The sequence below is a fragment of the Eretmochelys imbricata genome, chromosome 18 (genome assembly GCF_965152235.1).
Source record: "Eretmochelys imbricata isolate rEreImb1 chromosome 18, rEreImb1.hap1, whole genome shotgun sequence".
Lineage (NCBI taxonomy): Eukaryota > Metazoa > Chordata > Testudines > Cheloniidae > Eretmochelys > Eretmochelys imbricata.
Window position 1 is genome coordinate 6241961 of NC_135589.1, and position 13843 is coordinate 6255803.

The window sequence follows — 13843 nt, forward strand, 5'->3', positions numbered from 1 at the left end:
CTGATGGGGGGCAGCAGTCTTGACCTGCAAGGACCCACCTTCTGTCTCAATGTCCCATTCGATCTCTGGTCCCTCTGTTGAGGGTGCCCAGCTGGGCGTTTGTGACGGAGGCAGCCCCAGTGGGCTCAGGCTCCCCACACTCCTTGCACGTGGCTCACAGAGCAGTGGTGAGAAGGGGCCCAGCTGTGATAGCAAGACCAGACGCCTCTGTCCTGAGTCCAGATGGATTGACTGGAAACCGCTTCCAGCGCAGCGTGAGAACAGCGGGGGACCGCTCCCCAGCACGGGGTGGCCGAGAGGAGAGGAGCCTGGGAGAAGCTGTGATGGCAGCCACTGGGGGTGTCATGGCTGTGCCCCGTTCCCCAGGTTCTCCAGGGGCAGACAGTAGCAATAGCAATGAACCAAGAGGATGCGACAGTCAGGAGTTACCAATCATTTATAACAAACCAAACCAATTTATATACAGAATAACTCCAGCATAGGGTCAATGGGAAATGCAGCCTCCCTCCCCCCCCCCCGAATGCCCCCATGGCAGGTGTAGCCATGTGCTATTGGCTCCTTCCCTTTATTCAGTGCATGTATGGATCACGCTTGACACACGCCCACTGGGAGGAAGAGTTGCCAAGGCTAGGCTGATCTTGTGGGCTCCTCCAACCCTCCTGGCCCTTTGCGTGGGGACCTGGCTCCAACTGGATTTAGAGCTGTCAAACCTAGACTCTGCCAAATTGTGTCTCCTTCCGTGTGTCTGTCCGTGCCCCTCTCTCTTCTCCGCCCTCTGTACACATGCTCAATGTTGGACTCCTTCGGTTCCCCTGAGCCCATTGCTGGGCACAGGGGGTGCTGTCTGGTGCTCCTAGGTTCTGTTCCCAGCTCTGACTCTTGTGCCTTGAGGAATGGGATTAATGGCTGTATAAACAGGAACGATCCCCTCCCAGCACTCACACTATTGGTTCTGGTCAGACTCACCCTCCTGGGATTTGCCCCTCAATTCCTGAGGCAGGACTTGTACTTACAAATATAAATAAATCATAACCCGGACTCCCTCTCAAGCTGTTCCTACAGATTCCCTCCTGCATCTAGTTTTCTTGGAGCTTTTTATACTCCTGAACTGTATCTAATGAGACCCACCTGTTCTGGCTGCCATGGTGAGTCAGCAAAATAGCTCTGTGCATCTTAAATGCAGGGTCTTAAAGCCTGGCACCTGATCACAGTGCTACTTACTGAACTCTCGGGGCTGTAGTGAGGCTTGGGTGGCATGTGTAAAATTCTCTATAAGAGTTGGGACTGACCCAGACTTCAGACTTGGATTTGAGCATCGCCAGAGTTCAGGAGTGTTTGGATTTGAGGGTACAGTTGGGGACCCCCCCTCTATGCTACACAAATGCTTGAGTAGGTCTTTCCCCCTCCCCACCAGAGGGAGCACTGCCCCAGGAACGACCAACGCCTTTGTTCAGCGAGAGTCCCACCAGCTATTTAGCTCTTATCCACAAGCTCCGACTTTCTCACTGGGCAAAATCTGTGCGCGGAGGTGAATTGTAATAGTTCTACGAAAGACCCTCCAGGGCCAAATACATTGATTCCCAAGGGAGTTCCACTGGTTTACACCAGAGATGAATGTGGTGATCCTGTGTCTAAAACTCTGCCAGGGACTCAGTGTTGTCTGGTCTTATCTTGTGTCGTACAAACCGAACAGGAGGGGGAGCGACACAGCCCGATGCTGATGTCATGTAATTTCCTTCTCCCCCCATGCCCTGCTGCACAGCTCTGCTGCTCTGGAACTTCCTTCTTATCACCCCTCCCAGTGGATTTCCGCTTACAGAGCCGCTGATGTCTCCTGGGAAACGCGGAGAAATCTTATGCACAGAAACACTTCTGCTCCCATCTCTCTCAGGTAGAGCTCAGTCCGAGGGATGAAACTGGTGAGTTCTTCTCATTAGACCCAATCCATCCCTGGTGCAAGCTCCGCTGAAGTCAGTGCTCTCGAGTCTCCTCTCACACTGGTGTAGATCAGGAGTAACTCCATTCAGTGGGGCTACAGCGGTGTAAAACCAGGGTCAGAGAAGAATCAGGCCCAGTGAATTTCATCTTATAAATGAATAAAATGTTAGCCCAAAATGGTCTGCCTGGATCTCCCTATACAGAAATTGTTATTTGAACCTCCCGAGGGCTAGGCCATTGGTCAGTTGAGGACCTCACTGCCTACTTCCCTAGGGTGGGACAACCTGCTACACCTACTAGCCTGGGAGGAATTTGTTTCCCATTGGGACAAGAGTTCCAGGTTACACACTGGGGGCTAAACTTTCCTCCCAGTTGCGTCAGCACAAGCCCATTGGGCCAGATCCTGATCTCAGTTACGCTGGGGTAAATCCAGAGGAGCCAGGGCCAAATCCTGCTCTCTCTGAAGTTCGTGGCAAAACTCCTAAGTGGTGCCAGGGCTAAATCATTCTCTCATTAAAGTCAGGCATAGGGGCCAATTGGAAGTCAACAGCAAAACTCGCAGGGCCAGCTCCTGAGCTGGTGGAAATCTGTATAGCTCCCTGGACTTCACTGCAGTCAAATTAAGTCAATGGGGTCATACCGCTGGACAGCAGCTCAGGATCTGGCCCCCAATGACTTCAGTGGGACCAGGACTTTGCCCCTATGCTGGTGTAACTGTGAGCAGAATTTGGCCCAATGTCCCTTGCTTTTGTTGAAGCGTTGAAAGAAGCCCCAGCTGCTCTTTAAAGAGTCGTTTCTAGGGCATCTCAGGCCAGCTGCTTCCCCTTGCCCCGCCTCACCCCCCTGGCGCCAGCCACTCAGATTTTGATTTCAGTCCGGAAGGTCTGCTGGACATGCTCTGTGTGTTTGGCTGGGTGCCGCTTGGCTTTGACGGTGAGGGTGCCATCCACACCCAGGGCAGAGGTGACGGACGTGGGGTTCATGTCTTCAGGCAGCTGGCACTTATGGGTGAAGGTGTTCATGACGGTCCCATCCGCGGCTAGCTGGAAGGGAGAAAGAAACAAAGGTGGGTCACGCTGGGGGATACAGCACGGGCTGGCATGGCGGCCTCTGTTTGCCCCAGGCCATGGATGAAAGAATGTGGACCCTGGGCCAAAAGGAGGGTTGCTTCTTTAGGGCAGATTAGGAGAAGAGATGGGAAAGCTGTTGTCTGTTCTGGCTCTGCCATTCCCTGCTTGTGATCTTGTGTGAGTCACTTCCCTGCTCCTTGTGATTTCTAATCAGATTTACCTGCTCCCCAGGTATGCTGGGTGGCACCTGATATTTACGAGTGGCTTGGACTGGGAAGGGAGGGAGTGGTTAAAGGAGACTGGGCGTCATGACGCCGGAGTCCTGTTCCTGGATCTGCCGCTGTGCACCCTCTGCGCTCTGGTGACCCGCATCTGACAAAAGGACCGAATACCGACTGACCGCCGGGATGGGGTGGGAGCTTCATTCACAGGGTTGCCAACTTTCCAATTTCTGAAAACCAGACACCCCTGCTCTGCCCCCTCCCATCCCCCTTCCCTAAGGCCCCGCCCCCGCTCACTCCTCTCCCCTCTAATCAAAACAAAAACACCTAAACTCCAAAGCAGGAATTATTGCAGAAAATGGCACGTTTCCGACCAATGGCACGTTTCCGACTTCTTTCAATCTTAATCATTATAACAACGTAGTCTGAGGAGAGGCGTGGGGCGAAGATTTGCTGCAACACTTATATTCATATTTGTCAGGGGACTTTGGGAAGTGTTAAGGAGTTACTTGCTACTATACAATAATCACCATTACCTATATCCCTAACACTGCACTGAACCCGAGCTGGTGTAGAAAAGAAGAGGGAAAAGACTGGTGCTATCATAGAATATCAGGGTTGGAAGGGACCTCAGGAGATCATCTTGTCCAACCCCCTGCTCAAAGCAGGACCAATCCTCAATTTTTGCCCCCAATCCCTAAATGGCCCCCTCAAGGATTGAACTCACAATCCTGGGTTTAGCAGGCCAATGCTCAAACCACTGAGCTATCTCTCCCCCCACAGAGGGACCCTTCACAACCCTTCCACAGAGAACAGTCGGGATACCGATAGTTACTACACAAGGTACTGTGCATCATGAAATATAAACTCAGCAAATGCATTTTGGCAACAGAAGCCTGCTCTGATTCCCCCTCTCCCCTCTGTACAATGAAAGCAAAACAGGGACTTTCGCTGGCTGCATTTTCATTTTGGCTGAAAAGTTCATTCTTGCCCCCTCCTCTGTCCAAAGAGCCGGCACCTGAGCCTCACCGTCAACAAGATCACATTTAGATCAGGTGAAGTGTTTCCTCTTTGTGCTGTTCGGAGAAAAAGTCCAGGGCTCAAGTAGGCAAGTCCGGTAATAACCCCAACAAGGCCGCGGGTAGTTAGGACCCTCTTTAAGACACATCATTGAGGGAAGAATGCGGGGAGAAGGGGAGAGATTGACTCTACTGAGCTAAACCTCCAGCGCCCACACCAAAAGGTTCCTAAAAAAGTTAAAGACCTTTAAATAAACTCCAATTCTGGCACAATGACACCCCCCCCCCCAACACACATATACCCACCAGAAACAAGGGTCAGCACATAGTAATTTCAGGGAGTTGGGATCTGGGAGGGGGGCATTGTGGTCTCCATGTTTTTCCTGGGGAATGAGGGAGAGGGGAACTGGCTCTAGGTCCTGCAAAGGGGCGGTGGGGAGTGTGCATGGGCAGGGTGCATGCCTGGGAACGGGGGGGTGAGGCTCAGAGCCAAGGCGGCCCCATTGAGGGAGAAGGGTGCATGGGGGTTTTGCAGCTGCAGGGTCTGGCTGGGGACACAGTGGCTCCAGGCTGTGTGTACGGGGGAGGAGGGGGTCGGCAGTGTGGTGAAATGCTGCTCGCAGCCCCCGCTCCCTCCGCCAAGCGGCAGGCGGAGCCCCTCTGCCCAGGGAAGCAGGGGTCCTCCCGCCGGGGCTGAGCAGGGACCCCCTTCCCCACGGACTGCCCCTGGTGCTGGGCAGGGGGCACAGCAGGTGTGCGGAGGAGGGGGAGGGGTGCCCTGTCCCAGCTACTCATCCGTGCAAGGTGGGAGCTGGCGGCGGCATGGCGAAGTCGCTGCCCGGGGGTCCCCTGGTGCCTCGGGGCAGGAGCAGCAGCAGGAGTGGGGGGGAGCAGTGGAGACTGGGCTGCTCTGGGGCGCACTCTCGCTGCCCATCCCCAGTGCTGCTGCCACTGGGGGAGGCGGCGTGTGAGAGGTGGGTGCACACTGGGGGAGCAAAGCAGGAGGGCACGGCCACTTGCTGCTCCCTGGTGCCGGCTCTGGGCCACGATCCCCTGGCAGCGCCTTCCTTCCTGTCTGTCCACCTACATGGCCCCAACTGTTCCGGCACCCCTGCAAGTGGCAACCGGACTTTGGCTGTCCGGTCAGTGTTTCTGACCGGACACTGTCAGGTGCCATTTTTGACTGGATTTTCCGGTCGAAAATTGGACACCTGGCAACCCTGCCTTCGTTCCTGGTTGGAAAACGCTTTCTGACTGCAGACAGAAGGTGCTGGAGATGGGCAAAGGCCTGTTATTGTGGGGAAGGCCTGTCTGTGCATCTTCGGAAGCACTGCCAGGCCTGCTCCATGGTGGGGCGGCCACACACGCCTCTTGGAGCGGATGGCATTGCTCTCACAGGTGGTGTGCGCCGTCAACGGTTGTGTAGGAGCTCTAGGCCCGGAGGAGCTCACATCTACTCAAGTAACCAGCCTCTCCCAAGGGGTACCACTGTAGGGAGTGTGGAAGGGGGCATGGCTGTGGGGCAGCTGTAGCTCACAGCACCTCCTAGTGGCAGAGGCTAAGACTGGGGTGGCTGTGAGCTCCCCAAACTGTTCTCTACAGCGCCTCCTGCTGTATGGGGCTGATTGTGCACGGCCACTGCATCCCACCTTACAGTGCCTCCTGCTGGAAGGGGCTTGGGTGTCAGTAGCTGTAATCTGCCCACACCCAGTGCTTGTGCACTATTCTCTACAGTGTCTCCTGCTGCGAGAGGCTGAGAGCTCCTTCCTAGCCAGAGCTCCTGCAACATACATGACAGTGCCTCCTACTGCAGTAGCTGTGTGCTCCCTTTCTCCCCCCCGCCCCCCCCCAGCTCAGATGAGTTGAGCTGAGTCTGAGTTGTTCGCTGAGGTGTTTCCAAACAAGGAGGCTGGAGCTGCAGTCTGAATGGAAGCACAGTAGAGTTTGGGGAAGGTTATATCACTCTGCAGCTCCCACTGGAGCGATTAAGAGCACATCGTTAGACAGTGCTCTGTTAGACATCGTTAGACAGTGCATCGTTAGACAGTGCACTGTTAGTGCACTGTGTCTCCGTGGATACTCTCCAGAACATCGTGTCCCCAGAACTTGGCCTCGGAGTGAGCAGATGTCGGTGCACGTGAGCGGCACAGAGCCCTTGAATGGCAGAGAAGATCAGTATGTACCAGCCAGCCTCATAATGAATTTAGCACCAGGGAGAGGTGACAGCACTGGAGAATGCTGTCCTCAAGCCCTGTATATCCCCAGGATGGGTGCAGCCTGGGCACTAGCAGGGCAAGTTTTCCCGGTATTGTCCCATTGCCAGTGTGCTTTGATGCTGCCCTAGAGGGACCTCCTCTGGGGCGGAGAGGGCAGCATGTGCAGTCTAGGGAGGGTCTATCCTGTGCTAGCTCTGCTGCCAGTGCTGGTGGTGTGATTTAGGGTCCTGCCTGAGACCCATCAAACTCATGTCATATGATGGCCTCCAAACTGCCCTTTAATCAATGAAATAGTCCTGTACCCGGTGCCTTATGCACACTCCATACCACATACTCCTTGCCCCGAAGAGCAGCTCACAATTGGAGTTAGGACAAAGCCAAGAGAACAGGTGAGGTCAGCTTGGATGTAAGGGCTATCAAGGATGAGATGGGAAGGGAACCGGCTGCAAGAAGAAGGGGGGACTCTGAAGAAGTGGATAGAAGATGCCTAATAGGTGAGACCAGCTGTCCAAAGGGCAGGATGCTAGAAGACATGAGGCCCAGAGTGGGAAGAGAAGAGAGATGTGAGTGGAGCAGGATCTCCAAGGGCTGGGTAAGGAAATTGAGTCTGATGGGGTGAAAACTACCAGGTGATACCAGCATTCAAGCGCAAACCACCGACAGATGGCAAAAGGCCCCCGAGCCCAGTAACGGTCCCCTGAGCCAGCTGACCTGTTGCTATCTACACTTCAGCATAATTCAGGAGCTCATTATGGGGGTGATCCTGGCTGATGCTCCAGCAAGCTGCAGTGGGAAGGATGATCCAGGTATGGGAAAGGGGCCCATGTGCCAGGAGGAAAACCCTGGAGCAGCTCGGGAGGGGCGTTAAAGAAAGGAAAGTATTGATGGCAGGTGGCTCAGGGCCTGATTCTCCTCTCACTCAGGTGGATGTAAATCAGGAGTCACTTCACTGAAGTCAGCGGAGTGACACCAGCATATATGAGAGGGGGTCCATGCCCAGGTCTTCTGGCACTCTCCAAAGCAGGTACAGTAATTTGTATGGGCAGAGTCACCAGCCTGCGGTTGTTCTGGGACAGCATCTCCCAGCACCCATAGTGCTCTTCCCCCAAAGGTGCTGGAGGGGATGGTAGAGGGTACTGAGAAGGGAGATGTCATTTGAGCTGCCACAAAGGGGTGGCACTTGACTTTGGGGTGATAACAGCGTTTACCATCTTGGGCCAGGTGACACCTTAGAGTGATGAAATGGGGCAGTGTGTGAAGCACAGCCCCGAGCAATCTCAGGCTTCCCAAAGTACCCACAGAGAGAGCGAGCTGTGGGAAGGGAGGGTTCTGACCCAGCTCTCCCATGCTTCTTCTGGTAGTTAATAAATCAGGTCTGATTCTGGTCTCGCAGAGGTGTAAATCACCAGCCATGCTAGTGAAGTCATTGCAGCCCCATTGGCATAGGTGGACCAGAACACAAGCTCTGGCGCGCCTGCTCCGAACACAAGCTCTGAGTCCCAGATGCTGGACAGAACTGCCCTGCCTGCTGTGGAATCTCCTGCAGAGCCCTCGCTCAGCACATCGCCCCACTCCATCCTGGGGCAGCGATCTGTGTTGGGACGTGATGGCGTGGTGTCCCAGCGTGGTGACCGGACCAACGAAACCCACAGGACCAGCCGTTAAAAGTGAAGATGAGAAGATTCCACTGGGACAAGCATCCCGAACCCCAGATACTGAACTGAGCTTAGCCAGACCCGCAGGGTTCAGGTCTAGAGCTTGGCCTGGAAATCCCCCAAAATCAAGATGGTTAAACCTCGAAAAAGGGACAGGGCTGGTTTCAGACTGAGAGGAAGGTCTGGGGGTAACAGGCCCATTAAAGGGAACTGGGCTTAGGGATCCTGTTCCAGGCCTGGTGTTCCCAGCTGGGCCAATGAAGAGGGCAGGGCAGCACTTGGGGGCTATAAAAGACCAGTCAGGTGGCCGGCAGGAGAAGAGAGCTGTTAGAGAGAGAAGGTGGTTTCAGGGAGAAGGTTGAAGGCAGGAATGCAGCATGGGTGTTTGAGGCAGGCGGCGGCAGAGGGAGATGCCTGCTGACTCGGAGCGGGGCTGAGGGCCAAAGGCAGGGAAGCAATTGGCACCTCCCCACTGATGTCTCTTTGCTGGAGAACTGGACTCTGAGAAGGCCACGGGGAGTGAGGGATGCTCCCAGCAGAGAGGCTGTGCGGGTTCCCCTGGGAAGACCAGGATTGCACCCCAGAAAGAAGGGCAGAGGGCTGGAGGCGTGGCAGGAGACACTGGGATCTGATGAGAATGAAGCCAGGTTTTAAGGGTTCCGTGTGCTGGGGGTGATCTGGACTGTGGATTAGGGACTGTTTGCACTATTGAGGGATTTGAGGATCAGCTTCTGCCAAGTTGGAAGGGACTCAGAAAGGAAACTGGGGTGAGAGGCCACTTGCGGGGCTGCCCTGTGGGGAGGCCCAGCTGGGTTTGAGTTGTGGGGGCGCAGGCTCAGCCTAAGCTCGGGGCCGAGGTCTGGGTGGAGATTTGGGACAGGGTCACTGTATTTTGGAGGAACACACGGCCTGGGACTTGGTGTACACCCCTGTCTTGTTCTGCCCATGACTCCTACAAGACTCTGTCAAGGGGACAGGGCAGAGGGAGCATTATGGGCTGAGGGAGTGGCCAGTGCTGCTACTCCAGGCCCTGTGCACATGGAAGGCCGCTGTGGTGGAGCCATTCACCTTCTCGGCGTGGACCTCGATCTGGTTGTTGGAGGTGGTGACAATGATGTCCTCGGGGGAGAAGTCGCTGACGTCCACGGCAAACTGGTAGGTGTCCCCCAGGGTTTTAATGTTCCCCATGTTGCCTGGCCGGGCTGCTGGGAGAGGAAAGAACAAAGTGAAAATAATTTCTGATCCCTGTGCAGGGATTTCTCCCTGTGCCTGGGGTAGATCAGGGCCCATTCCAGGGTGACACGGGAATCCAGCTCTTTACCAGGAGCTGCTGTATACAGCTGGGTATGGAAATCTGGGAGAGTTTCTTATCCTTGATTGGAGCAAAGGAAGATGGTTCCCCACCACTAGATATTGGGCATGATCCCAAAGTCAGAAGGAGTCTTTATGGATTTTGGATCCGTATTAGTGGACCCCTCTCGCCTTATCATAGAATCATAGAATATCAGGGTTGGAAGGGACCCCTGAAGGTCATCTAGTCCAACCCCCTGCTCGAAGCAGGACCAATTCCCAGTTAAATCATCCCAGCCAGGGCTTTGTCAAGCCTGACCTTAAAAACCTCTAAGGAAGGAGATTCTACCACCTCCCTTGGGTTATCAGTAACCCAAGCCTGGAGCTATGTACTCACCAGAAAAGCTTTTGATTGTCAGTGCTATTAAGGATGTATGGCAGTGGGGGGAAGAATGCTTGGGAAACCAAGGACTTGACTTTCAAAACTGCTTGTGCAAAGACTCATCGAACGGCGCATGTGCAAAATTGTTTGTGCAGTTGTGCACTTGATTTGCGCACAAAGTTACTGTGATTGCATTTGCACAAGCAAAGATGGCAGTTATGCATCTAACTGGCCGTCTGCATTTGCAATGACCAGATTCACACAGGAGTAAGGGAGCGGCCATAGTCAGACCAATGCTCTGACCATGCTGACCATGGCCAGTACAGGATGCTTCAGAGAGGGGTGTAAGACCCTGTATTGGACAATTATGGTGTAAGCTATCCATGGAAGTTCTTCCTGAACCAAGTTAGTGGTTGGCTAAGGCCCTGAGCATGAGTGTATCCTTCATACTCATTTTTAGCCTCCTTAAGGTAGCTGAGTGTTCCCATATCCACAGAAATGCCTAAACCCTTTTTGAATCCTACTGAGTTGTTAGCCTTAATGACACTCTTGTGGTGGTGAGTTCCATGAGTTAATTATGCCTTGTTTCCTTGTATGTGTGTGCAGTTGTGTGCCTCCTAAAGTCATGAGCTACAAACCTTCAGATGCAACTATTCCTAGTTAATGCTGGGGGGTTCTGCCCTTGCTTTGACACTGAAGGTCTCCTCAGCAAGGAGTTGCACAGTGAAACTAGCTCCTTTTCCTTCTTTCACCAACCCTGGTTTTGCCCAGACGTGGCCTGTTCCTACTCTGGGATCTTCACTCTGAAAGAAATACTACAGTGCTCCACAGCAGTGGCCCCTGCCCTGCAGCAGGTAGGTCCCTGTTGTAAGGTGTGATGTTCAGGATCACGACTACAGAATACGAGGACTTGTGGCACCTTAGAGACTAACCAATTTATTTGAGCGTAAGCTTTCGTGAGCTACAGCTCACTTCATCGGATATGCTCAAATAAGTTGGTTAGTCTCTAAGATGCCACAAGTCCTCCTGTTCTTTTTGCGGATACAGACTAACACGGCTGCTCCTCTGACACCTACTACAGAATAGTGCAGTGTAATGGGCCTGACTCTGCTTTCACTTTCCCCTGGTGTAAATCTGGAATAAGACAATGGGCTTGTATTGGAGTAAGTGGCAGCAGGTCTGTTCCTATGCTGTGCTTCAAGCTCAGCTTTCAACACCAGGATCTGCCTCGTGATGAGTTTGCAGTTCTCAGCTTTGTTCGTCCTTTGGGGGGGGAGGGGCAATGGTATTTTGCCACCCCCTGGAACTGATGGCCGCCACGTGGGCCAGGCTAAGCTGTGATGCTTGTACAAAACCCTTCTGGGATGGTTCTGCTGGAGTCCCACTGTGCTCAGTTATCTGGTCAGTCGATAAAAAGCTGCGTTTTACAGGGCTGCGTCTGTCCTCACTCAATCTAACTGCACACAGCAAACAACTCATCCCCCTCCTGTCTGCGAATCGCACCCCGATTTTTATCAATTTGTCCATTTTATGCAAAAAAATCACCCAATAAACGGTTCATGGAGAACTTCGAGCTTGCCCTTTGCCTATGAATGGTTCACCTGGACCCTGCACTGTTGGGTAGGGGTGGACTTCACCCCGGTGCAGGGGGCCCCATCATGCGTCACTTACGCGCTTGGGCCCACACACACCTCTGTAGAGAGGTCAATGTGCCCCCATGGGACTGGCTGCCTGGGTAAGTCACGTGACATTGGTTCTCTTTCTGTTTCCTCACATCGATCTCTTTTTGGTTCCTTGAACAAATGACTTTTGGCTCCAAGACTCACTTTCATTGGCTTTCTGGGCGAAGGAAACATCCCTTGTGCCCGGGCTGGTGAAAACCAAGGGAAGAGGCTGCGTCAAAGCCCCTCAGGGACACTTAGCCAGATAAATCTCCCCAAATGCTTTTTCATAGAGTTGGCCTGTCCTGCCCTTTATGGACTCTCACTACTGAAACACTTCAGAGGGCCCCCGAGATGGTAGCAGAAGTTTTCCTCTATATTCCTCTGGCTCCTTCTGCTGTCCCCCTTCCCATACAGATCCACTGAGAAATCAGGGGCATGAGGGTAAGGCCCCTGCCCCCCGCTGACATGCTGGTGAGGGCATAGAGGTTGTTCCCCAGATAACCTCAGACAACACCTTCTCCTCTGTCAGCCCCCCTATTCTCCATGGAAACAAAGGCTGCCTCTGGCCATGGACATCAATTCCTGCGATTTCCCTACAGACGTCCCATTGAACACGTGCTCGGGTGTCGTTTCACCCCCCCACCCCCAATGAGTCCTGTACAAACACCCAGCAACCGGGGGCAAGCCCAGATCCCTTGTCTTGCTGAATCTGGCACTAGGCAAGTCTAGCACAGCAGGGACGACGTGGTCTCTGTCCCACATGTAAAGTGGCAAACTAAGGATTAGGAGGCACATCAGTCACTGCCCAGGGAATCCCTGGGGGAACGAAGGGGTCGTGTTTCCTCCCCCCCGAGCCCACCAACTTCTGATGTCCCATTGGGGTCTCCCTCAATGCAGCTGCATGGCTAATGCATTTACACATAGGTCTGCCCCTCACCAACCTCTCAGGGGGTAGCGCCTCCATCAGGACTGGAGTGTCTGGGAGCTCTTCCCCGGTTTGCACTCCTGCCCTACAGCGCAGCCCCATGGCCAGTGCTCCCAGAACGTCTGCTGCTGCGGAGGATGGAACAGGTTCTGCCCATCGTGTGGATGCGAGTAGCCTCCCCGGGAGCTGGCATTGCCCAGTCCTCTCTCCCTGCTTTCCCCCTTGAAAACAGGCGGGGAATATGCTGGGAACAAGCAACCGAGAGGAAACATCCCCCATGCTGGGAGATCCGGACTTCCCCCCTGCCCCAGCTGACTCCTCCTAGAAGCCCAGGTCTCTGGCTGCAGGAGTCATGACTCCCCAGTTACTGCTCTGTGTTCTGTACAGCTCCCCGTGCTTTGACAGGCTGGGGTTGCGGTGGCTCCGAGCACCCTTACACTGCCCTACTGATCTCTACAGCACCCCCTGCTGACGTGTGGCCAGCACTGGAAAAGTTGGGAGCCTCCCCACAGCCCGCAGCTTGAGCTGGGATGCACGTGGCTGTGAGCGCCTGCACCCTCCCCTAGAGCGCCCCCTGCTGGGAGAACTGGAGCTAGAGTCAGTGTAAGAGTCCCCCTCGTTCAGGGCTCCTCCAGCTTGCTCTGTTGTGCCTCTTGCTGGGGTCAGCTGAGGCTGGCTTGTCTGTAAGCTGTTCCACACTTGGCCCTCCTGCTCCGCTCCCTACCACCCGGCCTGCTGGGGGAGGAGGGAGCTCGAGGGGCCAGGAGCTTCCCTCCACCAGCCCATGATGCAGCCTCATGGTGACTCTTCAGGAGCTGGAGTAAGGACAGCGGTGAGAAAAAACCCTTTAATGCTAAGGGACGGACACAAAGGACGAGCTGGGAGACTAGACTGTTCTTCAGTAGAAGCAAGTTTTATCGCCATAGACAGAAGCAACCACCCAATCGCTCTGCCAACGAACACCCTTGATTTCCAGCCACAACCACTGTTCGCTTTGCCCCACTTCCCAGCCCGCCCGCAAACACTGCCGCCAGATCTCAGGCCGCACCCGCTGGCAGGTGCCAACTTGCCTGGGAACACCAGGGGCTCGTTGCGTGGCCTCATGAAGTTCCCGAAGTCGTCGCCGAACAGCCCGCGGGCTTTCTCCATGTGCTGATCCCGGGCCGGGGTGGGTGAGGAGCTCTGGTGGAAACTGCGCTCCGAGCGGAAGGCAGGGGAAGATTTCAAGCTCATTCACCTCCAGAGCCTTGTGGAGGACGGCTGGAGAAACAACCCACCAGTCAGCCAACCACAGGTGGCGGGGGGGGGGGGGGAAATCCTCTTCTCTCCTCCTGGATGAAAATGGGAATCAAGCTTGTTCTGGGTGTCCCTGCCACTGTCCCCTTTACAGCAGGCTGGGAGGATGGAGCCAGCACAGTTCAGAGGCAGCTGATGGGCTTATAAAGCCCCTTTAGTTTCTAGGC

The 13843-nt window shown here is 54.5% G+C and overlaps 1 protein-coding gene across 7 annotated transcripts; it reads right to left on the bottom strand.

Annotated features, from left to right (window-relative positions):
- Nucleotides 1-2795: 2795 nt before the first annotated feature.
- On the bottom strand, nt 2796-13613 carry HSPB7 (heat shock protein family B (small) member 7). 7 transcript variants are annotated; one of them, XM_077837409.1, is made up of 4 exons: nt 13447-13613; nt 10696-10700; nt 9203-9324; nt 2796-2981 (listed from the first exon to the last, which is right to left on the bottom strand). In XM_077837409.1, exons 1-4 carry the CDS (start codon nt 13611-13613, stop codon nt 2796-2798), a joined length of 480 nt encoding a protein of 159 aa, XP_077693535.1. The 7 variants fall into 7 exon arrangements, with proteins under 7 accessions (XP_077693535.1, XP_077693531.1, XP_077693536.1 ...); XM_077837405.1 differs by having other exon boundaries at nt 9188-9324; XM_077837410.1 differs by lacking the exon at nt 10696-10700 and having other exon boundaries at nt 9188-9312; nt 13451-13613.
- Nucleotides 13614-13843: the final 230 nt, after the last annotated feature.